The sequence below is a fragment of the Elephantulus edwardii genome, unplaced genomic scaffold, assembly GCF_000299155.1.
Source record: "Elephantulus edwardii isolate Elephantulus edwardi_28Jun2011 unplaced genomic scaffold, EleEdw1.0 scaffold00021, whole genome shotgun sequence".
In the NCBI taxonomy this organism is placed as follows: Eukaryota; Metazoa; Chordata; class Mammalia; order Macroscelidea; family Macroscelididae; genus Elephantulus; species Elephantulus edwardii.
This window is the reverse complement of record NW_006399771.1, coordinates 3,269,678-3,285,175: the sequence shown is the minus strand read 5'-3', so window position 1 is coordinate 3,285,175 and position 15,498 is coordinate 3,269,678. Positions and strand designations below refer to the sequence as shown.

Genomic DNA, 15,498 nt, shown 5'->3' with positions numbered 1-15,498 from the left:
ATAGAGTTTCCGGAGGCAAGCCATTTCGGAAGTGGATGCCACTCCTGCTTCCAGGCTCGATGACTCATAGCGACCTTAAGAATGAAGACTTGAGCACTTGTATAACTTTAATCATTTCTCCATGTTCATAGAGTTTCCAGAGGCAAGCTATTTTGCCACTCCTGCTTCCAAGATTGTTTTAATTGGGAAGCTCCAGAAACACTGTCCATCATGGGCAATCATTATCGCATTTGACACATCAGTGTTTAGCATCACAGCAACCATGAGTTACCTCTCTGTAGAATCCGGTATAGATACCCAATTAATTATTTAAAGGTATAGAAAAGGCAATTGGCAAATTTATTTGGAAAAGAATAAGACTCTGAATAAGCAAATACTTCTGAAAAACAAAAATAGATGATTAGGATGTTCTAAAGATTTAAGTCCCTGTGTGCATAAAAACTTTCTCCAATAGGATGAAAAGAAAACCTACCAACTAGGAAATACATTTGCCAATCCCATGTCAGACAAGAATCTCATCATGAAAGTTTACAGAATACTACAGAGCCTTGTTTGTTCTTTTGGCAGTCTATGGATTTATACAATGCCACAGCTCAAAATCACCAATTCTTCTGTCATCTTTATTCATTGTCCAGCTCTCCGATGCATAGCAAGAAAGACCATACCCTGAATCAGACGCACGTTAGTTCTCCAACTGGCATCGTTATTCCTCAATAACTTGGAGAGGTCTCTGACTGCAGACTTTCCCAGTGCAATATGTCTCTCAATTTCTGCTGGTAGTAAGGTGTTAATTGTGGATCCAAGTAAGATGAAGTTGTTGACAGTTCCAGTTTTTTCTCCATCATGATGTTGCTTATTATTCCAGTGGTAAGAGTTTTTGCTTTTTTTGATGTTGAGATGCAATCCATATTGAAGGCTGTATTCTTTGATCTTCTGTAAGAAATGCTTCTAGTTCTCCACACTTTCAGCAAGCAAGGTTGTGTCATCTACATAATGCAAGTACTTGATGAGTCTTCCTCTCTTTGATCTTGATACCACACTTAAATAGATGATTTTATCTGTTACAACAGCAGAACTTCAAATACCAAAGGGACAATAGTTCTTATCTTTAGGACCTTCGTATCTCAAAATGTATTCATAATCATGTCATTAAATGTTGCTAGACTTAAGAAATTGTAAAAAGTGTCTGATTCCGTGTGAATAAAAATGTTTTAAAATTCCAACTATGAAACAATCTTAGGAAACAGATCCCTGAGAATCATACATGAGACTTTCCAGTTTTCCATTGGGAATTATAAATGGACAGTGTGTAAACAAGTGACCTAGAACTTCCTCTGGCCTTGGAAGCCAATGTGATATGACTGTGGGAGGGAAAGTGCTGGGCACTGTGTGCTCACAGTCACCGTGTGCTCACAGTCACCTTGACACACTTCCATGCTTTTCTGACGCTGACAATGACTGAGAAGCCAGAGTCCATCACCGGGAGTCCCAGCAAGGCTTAGCCGCCCTTCTTCGGCTATAACTTAACATAACTCTTTGTCTGTAACTCTAGACTGTTGTGCACTCCAGATTAGTTTAAATTAAGGGAAGGAATAAAGGAGCCCTGGGTGGTAGAGTAGTTAAGTAGTCAGATGCTAATCCAAGAGGTGACGTTCAAGCCAGAGACTCCACAGGAGAATAATTTCATGATCTGCTTTCATGAGGATTACAGCCCGGGTCCTGTAAGTTATTTCTCTATTACATGGAGTCTCAATGAATTAGAATCAACCCCATAGAAACTGTTTTTTAATGGAACAGATCCCTTCAGAAAAGCTCATCTCCTTTTTTGGAATCTACTATAAAATGTTTTCCTATCTAGTGTTTTGTTTTGTTTCAAAAATTCTCTCTGAGGCACTCAGGAAGCATTGTTTTGGGTTGGTTTTTAAATTTTTTTTTTCATTTTGCACATTTTCTTCCCCTTTTCCCTTCCCCAGCCCACCCTGCAATTCACCCTTTGTTCAAGATTGTTGTCACACCTAATCATATATTCCTTTCAAACAGTTCTTCCTCATCTGTTCTAATGCAGTGTTCATTATCTGTCTACTCTTTTCCCATTCTCCTCCTAATCCCCCCAATTTTTGTCCTATTTTATAAAAGTAGTGTTATGCAGTATTTGTCCTCTTGTGACTGAGATATTTCACTCAGCATAATGTCCTCGAGGCTCCCCCATGTTGTGTAATGTTTTATGAGTTCATTGAGTTTCACTGCCCTCAGTAGGCTTTTAAAAGAACCAAAGACTTGAGGAATGATTTTTTTATGGCACCAATTTAATATTAAAAAATTAAAGGAGTATGTTGTGCTAATCTAATAATTTTATTTTCTCTGTTTCTTATTGTTTTTAAAAACAGTATTATTTTATAAAGCTATTTCTTTTAAATAGAGCTCTGATGGCATAGTCCATAGGAAATTGTACTACTGTCCCAAATGTGATGTCTCTCCAGATGCTTGAATCCCCCAGAAGCTCCATGAGAAAGAGAAATGGACAATCTCCTATGATATGTACAGTCTTGGAAACCCACTCAAGGGTCAGCTTTAAGTTGGTTCTGACTCAATAGTAAGGAGGCAAAGATATTTATTTTAATGTGGATGATTGGAAGTAATTGATACAGTGACTCTGTATTCCTTCCATCTTCTTTTGATGCTTCCTGCGTCATTCAAGATTTCACCACTAGAATCCTTCATTATTGCAACTTGAGGTTTGAATACACTCTTCAGTTCTTTCAGATTGGGAAGTTTGAAGCTTGTTCTTCTGTTTAGAGTTTTTTAATTCCCACATTTCCCTTTTATGCTTTATTTTGTTTTCTGGAGCTGCCCTTTGATATCTTCTGTTCCTCTCTCCAACCTCAGCATTCCTTGCCTTTGTTTTGACTTCTTTTCATTCCAGTGACAAATTTCCGATGTCAGAGTCTCTTCTGACATCATTTTTTATCTTTTCTTTCTCCCTTCTCTTGGAATGGCATTTTGCTTTCTTTGTGGATGATGTCCTTGATGTCGTCTCACACTCTTCTTGCCTTTGGTCATTCATTAGTGGTCAATGCGTTAAATTCAGATGAGATAGACACAAGGTCATATTTTGGTTCTCTTGGACTTGTTTTCATTTTCTTAAATTTCAGTTTGAACTTTCATATGAGTCATTGCTGGCCTTTTCCACCGTGATCTTGCCTGCGACATTCATCCACCACTCGTCTGTCCATTTACAGCACTATGCATGTTGCGTGTTTCTGTGGTGGTGGCAGCTATACCTCTGATATTTCACATACCAGCAGGGTCACCCACGGTGGACAGGTTTCAGTGGAGCTTCCGGACAAAGACAGACTAAAAAGCCCATCATCCACTTCTGAAACAACAAACCTTATAAACACTATGCACAATGGAACAAAGCATTGTTGAATATCGTACCGGAAGATGAGCCCCTCAGGTTGAAAGGCACATAAAATGGGAAAGATCTACCTCCTCAATGTCAAGTTTGCAGTAAATGATGGACCTTCATTTGCTAAAGTGGCAAGGCTCCAAATGATGAGAAACAGCTGCAAACATCCACTAATAGCTGGACCATGGAATGTATTGGAAGTTGTCAGAAGTGAAAATGAACATGTAGAGATCAACATCCTAGGCATGAATGAGTTGAAATGGGCTGGTATTGGCCATTATAAATCACAGATACCAGATAAGCGGTCCAACAGTCACTCGCTGGTCTCGCTTTGACTGCCAACGGTGAATTTTCCCTACAACAATCTCTTGCCACAGATGTCATCAACCTCACCTGCATAGTCCATCAGGTGAAGTCCTGTATGTGTAAAGGCCACAGTTTTCAGCATCTGCCTGAGTTACAGGCTGGGGCTGCACCATCCCCAGAACCCTCGCCTTTAAGGAACTCTTGGAGCCTGAAGTATAGATACTTCATCACAGTGGAAGATTGCAATCTTATTGATGCCAAACGTTATTTGCTAACCTATCACTCAATGTGCTAGTTTTGTTATTCCTAGCTCCTAGCTTATCTGAGAAGTTCTTATTTGGAGATTTTCCTGTCACTGTAACTCTAACACCGGGGTTGAGCCTCGCCTTCTTTCTCCTTGCCTCCTTCCCCCTCGCCTGCCTCTGTATTTCTCCTCTACTCTTCATCTCATTTCCCCCTGTCTCCTCCTCTCTTCTTCTTTCTCTCTCTCTCTGTCCTCTTCCAACCCTCCCTTCCTCTGTGCTTGCCTCTTTTCCTTTCATTCTTCCTTCCTTAAATTCTCTCTTTCTCTTCATTTACATTCTCAATGTTGCTGTCTGGATGAGTAGTTAATATGTAAGAAAGTTGTTCTTTAGGCTGGATTAGCGTTACCTTCCTCTTCTTTTATATTGCCTTCATGAGATGCTTCCTGAGGCCTAGACACAGTAATACCTTATAGTTATGTTTGGTTTCCAGAGTCTAAGCATCTGTAAGTTTAGCTCCTCTGGGGTCTGCTATTCCCAAGAGGCCATTGTAAACCAGCAGCTCTGGTTCACTGCATCTTTATTCTGGAAGACAGAACATAGCTGGGATCATTGTCTCAACATGCCCTTTTCATTCCCCTTCCCTGTGTACAAGGTGCTTCGTAGCCCTTTGGAACGTAAAGACCTTTGGTGTTGGCTTGCATGGCAGGGTAGAATGACAGGATGAATGGGTTGGTCCTATCCAGGATGAATGGCCTGACTCCTCCCTCCTGTTGGGTTTCCTATCAGTGTTGAGTTCCAGAACCCCTTCTGAACATTGTACAGCCACTCTAAATGGCCTCAGTAATACAGTGTTTCTATTCTGTCTTTCCCTCTAAAAGTGGAAACAGAGGGGTTATTAACTGCCATTCCATTGCTTTGTGAACATTTTCCCATTCAGTCTCAGTATATGAAGCTGTTGAGCAGGGGACCAGACCTCACGGGCTATGCTGAGTGATAGTTCACCTCGTGCCCTCCTAATTGATTTCTCCTCTCCTTTCATAGAACCATGATGGCAGCATCGACTTCCGGGAGTATGTGATCGGCTTGGCTGTCCTGTGCAACCCTGCCAACACCGAGGAAATCATCCAGGTGGCATTTAAGGTACTGTCAGCCCCGCTGAAAGCATCTTGGTCTGCCTTGAAAACAAGTGTTGACTCTAAGTGTATTATCTGGAAATCAGTGAATCCATTACATGAGTTTATAGATCTGCTGTGACATGTATACGAAGGTAATGTGATTAAGTCAATTGCTACTGAGAATAACAAAAACACAGCATCCGTTCAAGCATAAAAGCATTTGAAGGCAGCCTCGTTAACAGCATCAAGAGTGAAGAGCCAGCGATGGCACAAATTAACTTAAAAAATTATTTCTTTGTTACCCTTCCTATTTTGAAACCCCAAAGTGAGGCTTTCAAAGAAACACCACATGTCTCCAGTCATCCCAATTCCCCGTCGTAAAATCCTGACCCTCTTCCTCTCCTCACTCTGTGTGGCAATGACGCACTGGGCAAAGAGGCACTTTAAGTCATCTTTTTCTGTTGTTGGAATTTATCTTGTTGGAGCGATGCCCAATGAACTTCATCCAGAATTTCCCAAATGTGTCTCCTGTGCGTGCTCCTGTCGTACCATTTCCATTCTGATAGCAGTACAAAGCAAAGTTGTGGTCGGAGGAGTAAATTCCGTTGTTCGGGTCTTCTGCAAAGCTTGGTGGAAATTTGTATCTTTGAGGAGTCACACTCCGTTTATCACCTAAATGTGCCAAAGAAAGAGAAAGACTATGTTCCCCAAGTAGTAAGATTAAAGGCACGTCGTGGAATTCGTCTTTCAGCAGGCTCTCCGTTTGTATAGTCCTGTCAGATAAAAACTTGCGCTCCTCACGTGCCTGACCAAACCTTGTATACTGACCTTTTCTTGTTCAACCACTTTGTTTCTGTTTCTGTTCATCATACCAGCAGCAAATCACTCCCATTCTTCTTCCCTGTGGTGCAGACCCAGGGCAGGTGTGCTGCTGACCCCAAGGCGGTACCTCTCTGCTGGTTCAAATCCACCCACCACTATCTTCAGGAGAAAGATGGGTCGTCTCATCTTGTGCAATTTACAGCCTCAGAAAACCATATGGAGGATTAGCTATGAATTGGTTCAGACTTATCGACAATTGAATTATAAGTGGTTTGTTGTTGTTTGTTTGACTTTTTTGGTTTGTTTTTAGGTAAGATTAAGAACCCATGACCTTGAGAACAATGGGAATTCGAGAACACTTAATAATGCTAATAACAATTATGCTAATTCTAAATCTATACTTAGACCAAAGTGTTGTCCATATGTTTGCTGCACAGATCAAGGACTATAGCCTTTGGTCTGAATTACATCTCAGCATGAAGAAAACAAAGGTCTTCACTACAGGACCAACAGTCGACATTATGATAGATGGAGAAAGGATTTGAGGCTGTCATTGATTTAATCCTGCTTAGATCAACAATAAAAACTTTTGGTACCAGCAGTCAGGGAATCCGAAGACATATGACATTGGGCACGTCGGCTGTCAGGGACCTCTCCAGAATGCTGAAAAGCAATGTTGCCAGTTTGAACACTGAGGTACACTTGATTCAGGCCATGGCCTTCTCAGTCACCTGCTGTGTATCAGAGAGCTGGAAAATGAATGAGGGTGACAGAGAAGAATTGAGAACTTTGAGTTGTGGTGCTAGAGAAGAGTACTGAATATCCTATAAACTGTCAAAAGAACAGACAGATATGTCTTGGAGAAGACACAGCTGGAGTGCTCTTTAGAGGCAAAGGTGATGGACCTTCATCTTTCATATTTTGAACATGCTGCTCGGGGAGACTATTCATTGGAGAGGGACATCATGGTTGGAAAGATTGGGAGTCAGTGAAGGAGAGGAAGACCCGAGTGAGATGGATTGACATGGTGACTTCAGCAATGGGCTTGAGTGTTTCAGAGATGAGGAGGAGGAGGGCACTGGCGAGGGCGGGGTTCAGGTTGGCTCTTCATAGGGTCACTCTGAGTCATACTCGATGGCACCTCACAACAACAAATAGCCCTGGTGAGCCTGTAGTGAAAACTAGTCTGTAAAGTCAAGGTCCACAGTTTGAACCCACTAGCTGCCCTGTAGCACAAAGATGAGGCAGTGTGCTTCTGAGACGATTCACGACCTTGGAAACCTCAAAGGGGCAGTTCTGGTCTGATAAGGTTGCTGTGAGTTGGAATCAACTCGGTGACAAAGAATTTGGCCTTGGTTGTTGAGAGAAGACTGTCCTTGTTGGAGAAGAGTGTCCAACTGTATCTTAGTTTCTTAGTGCATCTGTAACCAAGATAGTATGTAAGTGGGTGGTTTGAAAGAACGGCAATTTATTTTCTCACAGTTTAGGATGCAGGCAGTCCCAATTTAGGGCACTGGCTTTAGAAAAAGGCTCTCTCTTTTAGTTCTTGTCAATCTGAATTTCTCTGATCGCTTGATAATTTCCAAGCATGTATATTCCCTTCTTTGGAAGCACGAGTGGCTTACACTTCCTAAATAATATGCCTCCAGAAACTCTATGAACTTTGTTAAGTGTTGATAGTTCTAGAGGGGCTTCAAGCCTTTTGTTCCTAGGGTCGCTATAAGTCATACTCGACTCAAAGGCAATTAACGATGACAACAACAACAACAATATTCCCTTCTACTTATATTTGTCTTTCCCTAACCTGCTGTCTGTCTATCTATCGCCTCTCTCTCTCTCTTCCTCCTTCTCTCCGTGTCTCTCTTTCTCCCCTCCCTCTTTTCCTCCCTCTCTCCCACTCTCCCTCCCTCCTTTCTTCCCTCCCTCAGTCCCTCCCTCCATCCATTCAAATAAGTAGGTTTATAACGCTGACTAATTAATATAACACAGAAAACGATCCCATAGGCACAGGTCTAGAGGTGCAGATTCCTCACGTTTCCATAACACATTTGGGCTCTTGCAAGCCTTCTTTCCTCTGCTGTCTAGAGCGATCCTTCCTCCAAGAGCCCTTCTCATGTCTGTCTTCAGGACCAACTAGGGGCATTTTAAAGAATTATCATGTGTGCTGTCATTGAAGGAAGAGTTCCTGAGTTCACTTTTTCATTTTAGACTGTTTTAAACTGAGTTACTGCCAGCCCGAGAGAACCCAAGCCAGCCCGAGAGAACCCAAGAGGTTGATGCTGAGCAGATGGCCGTAAGACAAGAGCCAGGACATTTTCGCCGTTTAAACGCTTGGGCTTTTACAGATTTATTCATCATAAAGCCTAAAATTACACTCATCGCTAACTTACTCTGATTCAGACGTTTCTGTTTTGGGATCGTACTTGTAATTATAAGTTTAGCCTAGTAAATGGTCACTTTTCGTTTACCAAGAAAAGGCCTGATAGAAAATTTGACCCTTAATCAAAGTAAGTATTGCTTTCAGGGAAGTCGTGAAATTATCTGTCTAGCCTAGATCTTGGTTTTGGGGTAGAGAAAGGGAGGAAACAAGGACCTAAAGGTATAATTAGCTCCATTTCCAATAAGGCAAATGCCATTCTTTGTTGTTGTTGTTGTGTGCCATTGAATTGCCTGTGACCCACTAGCTCTGAAACCTGCCTTATCCTGAGCCAGTCTCATCATTTCCAACAAACCTAATATCATCGCTCCAGTCACTGAGTCAATCTATCTCATCCGGGGTCTTCCTCTCCTGCACTGTCCCTCCACCTTTGCAAGCATAATGTCCCTCTCCAAGGGCTGGTCCCTCCTAGCCACATGCCCAAAGTATGTGAGATGGACCCTCAAAATCCTTGCCTCCAGGGAGCAGTCTGGTTTCACCCTCTCCAGGACAGATCTGTTTGTTCTCCTGGCAGTCCACGATATGGTCAACACTCTTCTACAACACCACAACTCAAAGGCATCGATCCTTCTTATATTCTCTTTAGTTATTGTCCAGCTCTCAGATGCATATAAAGTGATTGTGAAGATCCTGGCCTGTATCAGGCACACCTTAGTCTCTAGATTGACATTGTTGCTCTTCAGTACTCTAGAGGGGTCCCTGGCAGCAGATTTTCCCAGTGCAATTCATCTTTTGATTTCCTGAATACTGATCCCAAGAGTGTTGGTTGTAGAACCAAGCAAGCTGAAAGTATAAACAATCTCAGTTTCTTCTCCATTCGTCATGAAGCTGCTCATCAGCCCAGTGGTGAGAATCTTTGTTCTCTTGCTGTTGAGCTTTAATCCACACTGAAGACTACAGTCCTTGACCTTCTGCAGCAAATGCCTCATGGCTTCTTCAGTTTTAGCAAACAGGATTGTGTCATTTGCATAACACAGGTTGTTGATGAATCTTCCTTCAATACTGATACCATGCTTTGTGTTAGTTATTTTTTTATTTAACCCTGATTTTAGGTGCATTTTAAATATGTTTTTGCATGCTTGTATTTTTCATGCAATAGTATCTTTTCATATTCAGGATCCATTCCTACCCTTTTGTTGGGTAGCATTTGATATTTAGCAAAACACTTCCCATGTTTTATCTGTCTCTTCTTCATGGTGATCTGTAAAGGTAAATTATTACTTGAGTGTTTTAAATACAAATAATAGAAATAGATGGATTGACTGAAGACCCAGAGGACTTGGCTGTTAAGACCCGGGAGTAGGCCCGAGGGAAGGCCCAGAACGAGGCTGTTTCGGGGATCCAGCTGCAGGAACTCCCTTGGCACTGCAGTGGGAATGAGTAAACTCTAACTCTGTTCGTAATTCAAATTCCGGGGAGGGTCCAAATGGTCTTGGGCCAAGTGCCTGCTAGGAAAGGCAGGATGTTTTGATTAAGAGTCCCACAGTATCCTTGCGACTAGGAGATATTATTCCCCACAAAAAAAAACTGAGTGTTAAGCTTCCTGCCAGAGCCAGGGAGCTTACTTAGGTTTGTTGTTATTGTTATGTGCCGTCTAGTCGCTTGTGACTCATAGTGACCCTATGCACAGTAACTCTGAACCATGCCCTGCCTTGAGTCCATCTCACTGTCTCTGACACAGTCATTGTATCAGTCTGTCTCCTCCAGGGTCTTCCTCTCTTGCATTGTCCCTTCACCTTCCCAAGCATGATGTCCTTCTCCAAGGACTTGTCCCTCCTGGCAACAGGCCCAAAGTATGTCAGCTGGGGTGTCACAATCCTTGTCTCTAAGGAGCAACCTGGTTTCACCCTCTCCAGGAGAGACCTGTTTGTTTTCTTGGCAGTCCATGAGTATGCTCAATACTCTTCTCCAGCACCACAGCTCAGAGACTCCGATTCTCCTTTGTAATTGAGCACTCACCTGCTAACTGAGAAGTCAAGAGTTTCAGCCCACCGGCTTCTCTGTAGGAAAAGTTATGGCAACCTAATTTCATAAATATTTACACTCTTAGATACTCGGCGAGAAAGTTCTACTCTGTCGTATAGGGTTTATTGTGAGTTGGAATTGACTCAGTGGCAATTGGTTCATTTAGTTAGCTTGATATGGGAACTCTGTGTCAGGGGGACTATTGGGAGAGATGGGAGTGACTCTTGCTGTTAGACATCAGCAAGACAACTATGATTCACAGCGACTCTGTGAACAACAGACTGATCCTTGCCTTTATCTGCTAGTCTCATGATGATCTCCACCTTGCTCAGAGCCATGGTTGCAGGCACTGTTATGAGCCTATCATGTCGAGGGTCTTTCCCTGATCCTTCCCAGCATGATGTCTTTCTTAGGGGATTGACCACTCCTGACAGTATGTCCAAAGTTTGCCAGATAAAGTTTCACCATCCTCGCCTCGAAGGAGGACACTGGTTATACTTCCTTCCAAAGTGGATTTGTCTTTTTGGCGATTGGTGGTATATTCACTATACCATCAGGTATACTATATAATTTGTGTCTGATTCAGGCCATGGTCTTTCTGATCACTTGCTATGCATCTGAGACACAGACACTGAATAGTGCTGATAGGAGAAGAATTGATGCCTTTCCGCTGTGGTGTTGGAGAACAGAACTGCACATCCCATGGACGGCCAAGAGAACAAACAGATATGTCTTGGAGAGGGTGCAGCTGGGCTGCTCTTTGGAGGCAAGAATGATGAGGCATCACCTCACATACTTTGGGCAAAGGGGCATGATGCTTGGAAGGGTGAAGGACTAGGAAAGGAAAGGAAGACCCTCAACCAGGAGGATTGACATGGTGACTGTCGCAATAGGCTCTAGTGTGTCAGGAAGTGTGAAGGTGGCACAGGACAGGACAGGGTTCAGATTTGTTGTTCATTATGCTGCTATGAGTCATACTTGATTCAGTGGCACCTGACAACAACAACAACAACCAGCAATACAATTCAAAAGCATGGATTCTTCTTCAGTCTTCCTTATTCATTATTCAACTTTCAGATGTATATGAAGCAATCGACAATACCAAGTCACTGAGCCAAGCCATCTCACTGGGGAGGTCTTCCTGTTCTTCGCTGACCCACCGTCTTTCTAAACATGATGTCCCTTTCCAAGGAATAGCCTTGCCTAGCTGCATGTCCAAAAAGTCAAGGCCCATCAAGAGCTTTAGGCAAAAACTCCCCCCCAAAAAAGGAGGCTATACTGTCCCCAAGACATATCTGTTTGTTCTCTTGGCCATCCACGGGATGTTCAATGCTCTTCTCCAACACCACAGCTCAAAGGCTTCAGTTCTTCTTCTGCCAGCACTATTCATTGTCTGTCTCTCAGATGCATAGCAAGTGATCAGAAAGACCATTGCCTGGTTGTGTTGTTTTGGTTTTTGGTTTTTTTTTGGAAAAAAAAGATGCTAATGTACTTTTACTTTCCAACTGCCTTATTCTTCCCTTGTTGTGGTGGTGGTGGTGCGCCATCAAGTTGGAACCTATCCATAGCTGACCATCAGGTTTACAGAGGCAGTAAATGACCCAATAGGAGAATGCCCATCCTTCTCTTCCACGGAGCAGCTGGTGAATTCAAACCATGTGTCTTTGGGATTGCGATGTAGCTTCTTACCACTAGGCCTCTAGAACTCTGTTTTTTCTGTTAGAAGAAAATAAATGAGCTCTTCCTTGTTAAGTGTCATCGGGTCTACTTTAACCAATAGTGACTCTGTGAACTACAGATACAGACCTTGCCCTATTCTCAGCCATCCTCGTGATCTCTGGTACATTCGAGGCCATTGTTAGTGTCACTATGTCAGTTCATCTTGTTGAGGGTATTCTTCTCTTTATCTAACTTTCTCAGCATGATATCTTTTTGTAAGGACTGGGCCCTCCTAAAGCCAATACTGTCTTAGCTGGAGGCAGCAAGCTTCAAGTTATATGTTCCCTTCACCCCCATGAGCAAGCAAAACACTATTCTATATTTATTGGGTCTTTTCCTTGTACTGTTGTCTGTAATAGCTGTCTTTCTAATTTTGATGTTGTACTTGATCAGAAATAGAGACCTAGAAGGAAGATCTGCCTAGATTTGTACTCAGTTATATGGCGTTGGGAAAGTTACCTACTTTCAAATGCCTTGGCTTCTCTAGAAGATAAGATGAATAATGACAATTTGTTTTTACATAAGACTACTGCAGGAGAATTGGACAGTGACTAGGGGTCATAGAATTGATGCTTTTGAGCTGTGGTGCTGGAGAAGAGTGTTGAATATACCACGGACTGCTAGGAGAACAAACAGGTTTGTCCTGGAGAGGGTGAAGCTGGAATGCTCCTTGGAGTCAAGGATTCTGAAGCTTCGTCGGACATACTTTGGGCATGTTGCAAGGAGGAACTGGTCCTTGGAGAGGGGCATCATGTTTGACAGAGTAGAGGGATGGCGAAGGAGAGGAAGACCGATGAGATTGATCGATTCTGTGAATGGAGTGGTGGGAATGAGTGTGTCTGAGACGGTGAGGTTGGCACAGGAGAGAATGACATTTAGAGCTCTTGTACATAGGGTCGCTATGGGTCGCAGGCAACTCGAAGGCACATAACAACAACAACAGCAAACTGCCGGAGAGGAAGACCCTGGAGGAGATGGATTGATATGATGGCTGTGGCAATGAGGTAAGATGTGTCAGAGACAGTGAGACTGGGTATTGTTCAGATAAGATAATACTCAGGGCTATTGTTCCTAGAGTGGCCATGAGTCATAGCACAGAACAACAACAACTGTGACAGAAAGGTATTCCTGATTCAGGCCATGGTCTTTTATTACTTCCCTTGCATCTGAAAGTTGGTTATGAAATAAGGATGAGAGAAGAATTGATGCCTTTCAGCTGTAATGTTGGAAAAGAATATTGGACTGCCAAAAGAGCAAACCAATATGTCTCAGAGATAGTGTAACCAGAGTGCTTCTTGGTGGCATAAATGGCACATACTTTGTCCCACATACTTTGGGTATGTTGTTGGGAAGGCTTGTTCTATGGAAAGGGACATTATGCTTGGAAAGGTGGAGAGTCGTTGAAAAAGAGGAAGATTCCCGGGGAGATAGATTGACCTCGGGACTGCTGCAATGGGCTCTAGGATGCTGGACGTGATGAAGATGGCGCAGGATAGAACAGGCTCAGATCTGTCGTTCATAAGGCACCCACAGCATCCACTGTGAGAGTAAAGGAACTAAGACATACAACATGATAAGACCACTTTCGACCAGTACCTGCAAAGAGTAAAATAAAAATGTAAAAAACAAAATACTCAGGAGATTATTTTGATTATGGGATATGAATCACCATCAACTATTTATTTTGCTACTTCTAATCCGCCTCAATTTATTGCTTCCCTTTCATAATCAGGTCCTTCTTTCCCTTCCTGAAGTCGTTTTATACTCCTGCTATCATTCCGTTTATTTCCTGTCTTTTATTTCATATTTGTTTTGTTTATGTCTTTGGTTTGTTTGGTTGGTTTCTTTCTTTCTTTGTTTTCACACTTGTCCTCACTTTTCACTTCTGTTCATCCCTTTCTTTATTCCATTATCATTTGGCTTCAGGGTTCTTTAACTGTCAAATGCATCAAGACCTCCTAATGATCAAATCAAGTAAACATTTTTGCTTCTTGGCTTTTCCATAGTGTTTTACCCTAGAAAGAATCTCTTCCTCTCTCCTGAACTCCCTTAGCTTCCAAAGTCTCTCCAGGGCTGCTGCTTCCAAGTCCCTGTTCCCCCTACACGTTGTTATTCTCATCCCCAGGGCTTTGTCTTAACTTTGTTATTTCCTGCAGGTAAGTTCAAACACATTCATAGCTCCAGTTTTTAACCTAAATTCATATTTAAACCTCGTCAGTATTCTGAGCTAATTTGCTGAAGCTTTTAGTTCCTCCAGGCACCTGTAACTCAGATTCCTCCTCTCACATTCACTCGCTGCTGTCAAGTTGGTTCTGACCAAAGAGACTCATTATCAGGTTTCTAAGGCTGTAAATTGCAATGGTCGACGTGTGCCCATCTTTCTCCTACAAAGCAACTGGTGGAGTCAAACTGAGGGAGACTCGTGGCCTTTAGAGTTAACAGTGCAGCTTCCTCGAGACTGTTGCACTACGTCTAACTCCTGGTCTCAGCTTGGCGCAGTTCTCTTATTCTTGCCTAATGTGGAGACTTCGGTGCAGTTGTCAAAACTAGGAAATCTCAATTTTTTTTTCTGTAATCCTTAGGTTTTTGGGTTTTTTGGTTGGCTGGGTTTTTTTTTTTTTCATTTTTCTCACTGTTGCTGTTATTGAGAGCTATCAAGTTAATGTCAACTCATACTGACAGAAATCTAATTGTAAGTCTTACCTTTGCATCTAAATTCTGCCCCCTCCTACCTTTCACTGCTTCTCCATCCTGGACTCTTGGGTTTTTTTCTGTCTCTCGTACACCAAGGTCTTGCTACAAACCATCTTCGATATGCTGCCTAAGACTGCTTCCTCAGCTCACACACCATTGCTCCATGACCGTGTCATCACTTAGAGTCCTAGCGGTAGCGCTTGCCTGGCATGATCTGGTTCTTGCTTGTCCTCAGTCTCCTGCCTGAGCCCCTGCCATTCCTTGTCTCTTCATATTCTGATACCCAACTCAAATAGCACTTCCTCTAGAAAGCCTTTCCTCAAAGGTAATGTTACTATCACACAGCCACTGTGTGTGCATATAAATATATATTTAAATTACCAGGCCCCTTTTAATGGGCATTCATGGTATTTATTTATTTTATTTGTTATTTTTTTTTGCATGAAATACTTTTATTCATATGCATTATATTTCACACAATCCTTCCTTCACATTGTATTTCATATAATTCCCACACATTGTGGCTTGTAGTTGTTGTTGTTGTTATTTACCATCAGGTCGGAACCTGACCCTCGTGGGTTTTCAGAGGCAGTTAATCGCATCTGGAGGCCTCAGACTGCATGCCTTTGGGATTGCAGCACTTCTTGCTACTAGGCCACCAGAGCTCCCTATTGTGTCTAATAGAATTAATATATAACGACATATTATGTATTAAGTATGTTGTTGCTATGTACCATAAAGTCAGAACCAAGCCATAGCTGACCCTCCAGCAGGTTTTCAGCACGG

General features: G+C 42.4%; 1 protein-coding gene across 1 annotated transcript in view; it reads left to right on the top strand.

Annotated features, from left to right (window-relative positions):
* Positions 1-15,498, top strand: part of LPCAT2 (lysophosphatidylcholine acyltransferase 2) — a 103,626-nt gene that overhangs the window by 80,508 nt on the left and 7,620 nt on the right. Inside the window, exon 12 of the mRNA XM_006882524.1 lies at positions 5,002-5,100. Coding sequence (XP_006882586.1) covers positions 5,002-5,100 — 99 coding nt within the window. The remainder of the gene's footprint in view (positions 1-5,001; positions 5,101-15,498) is intronic.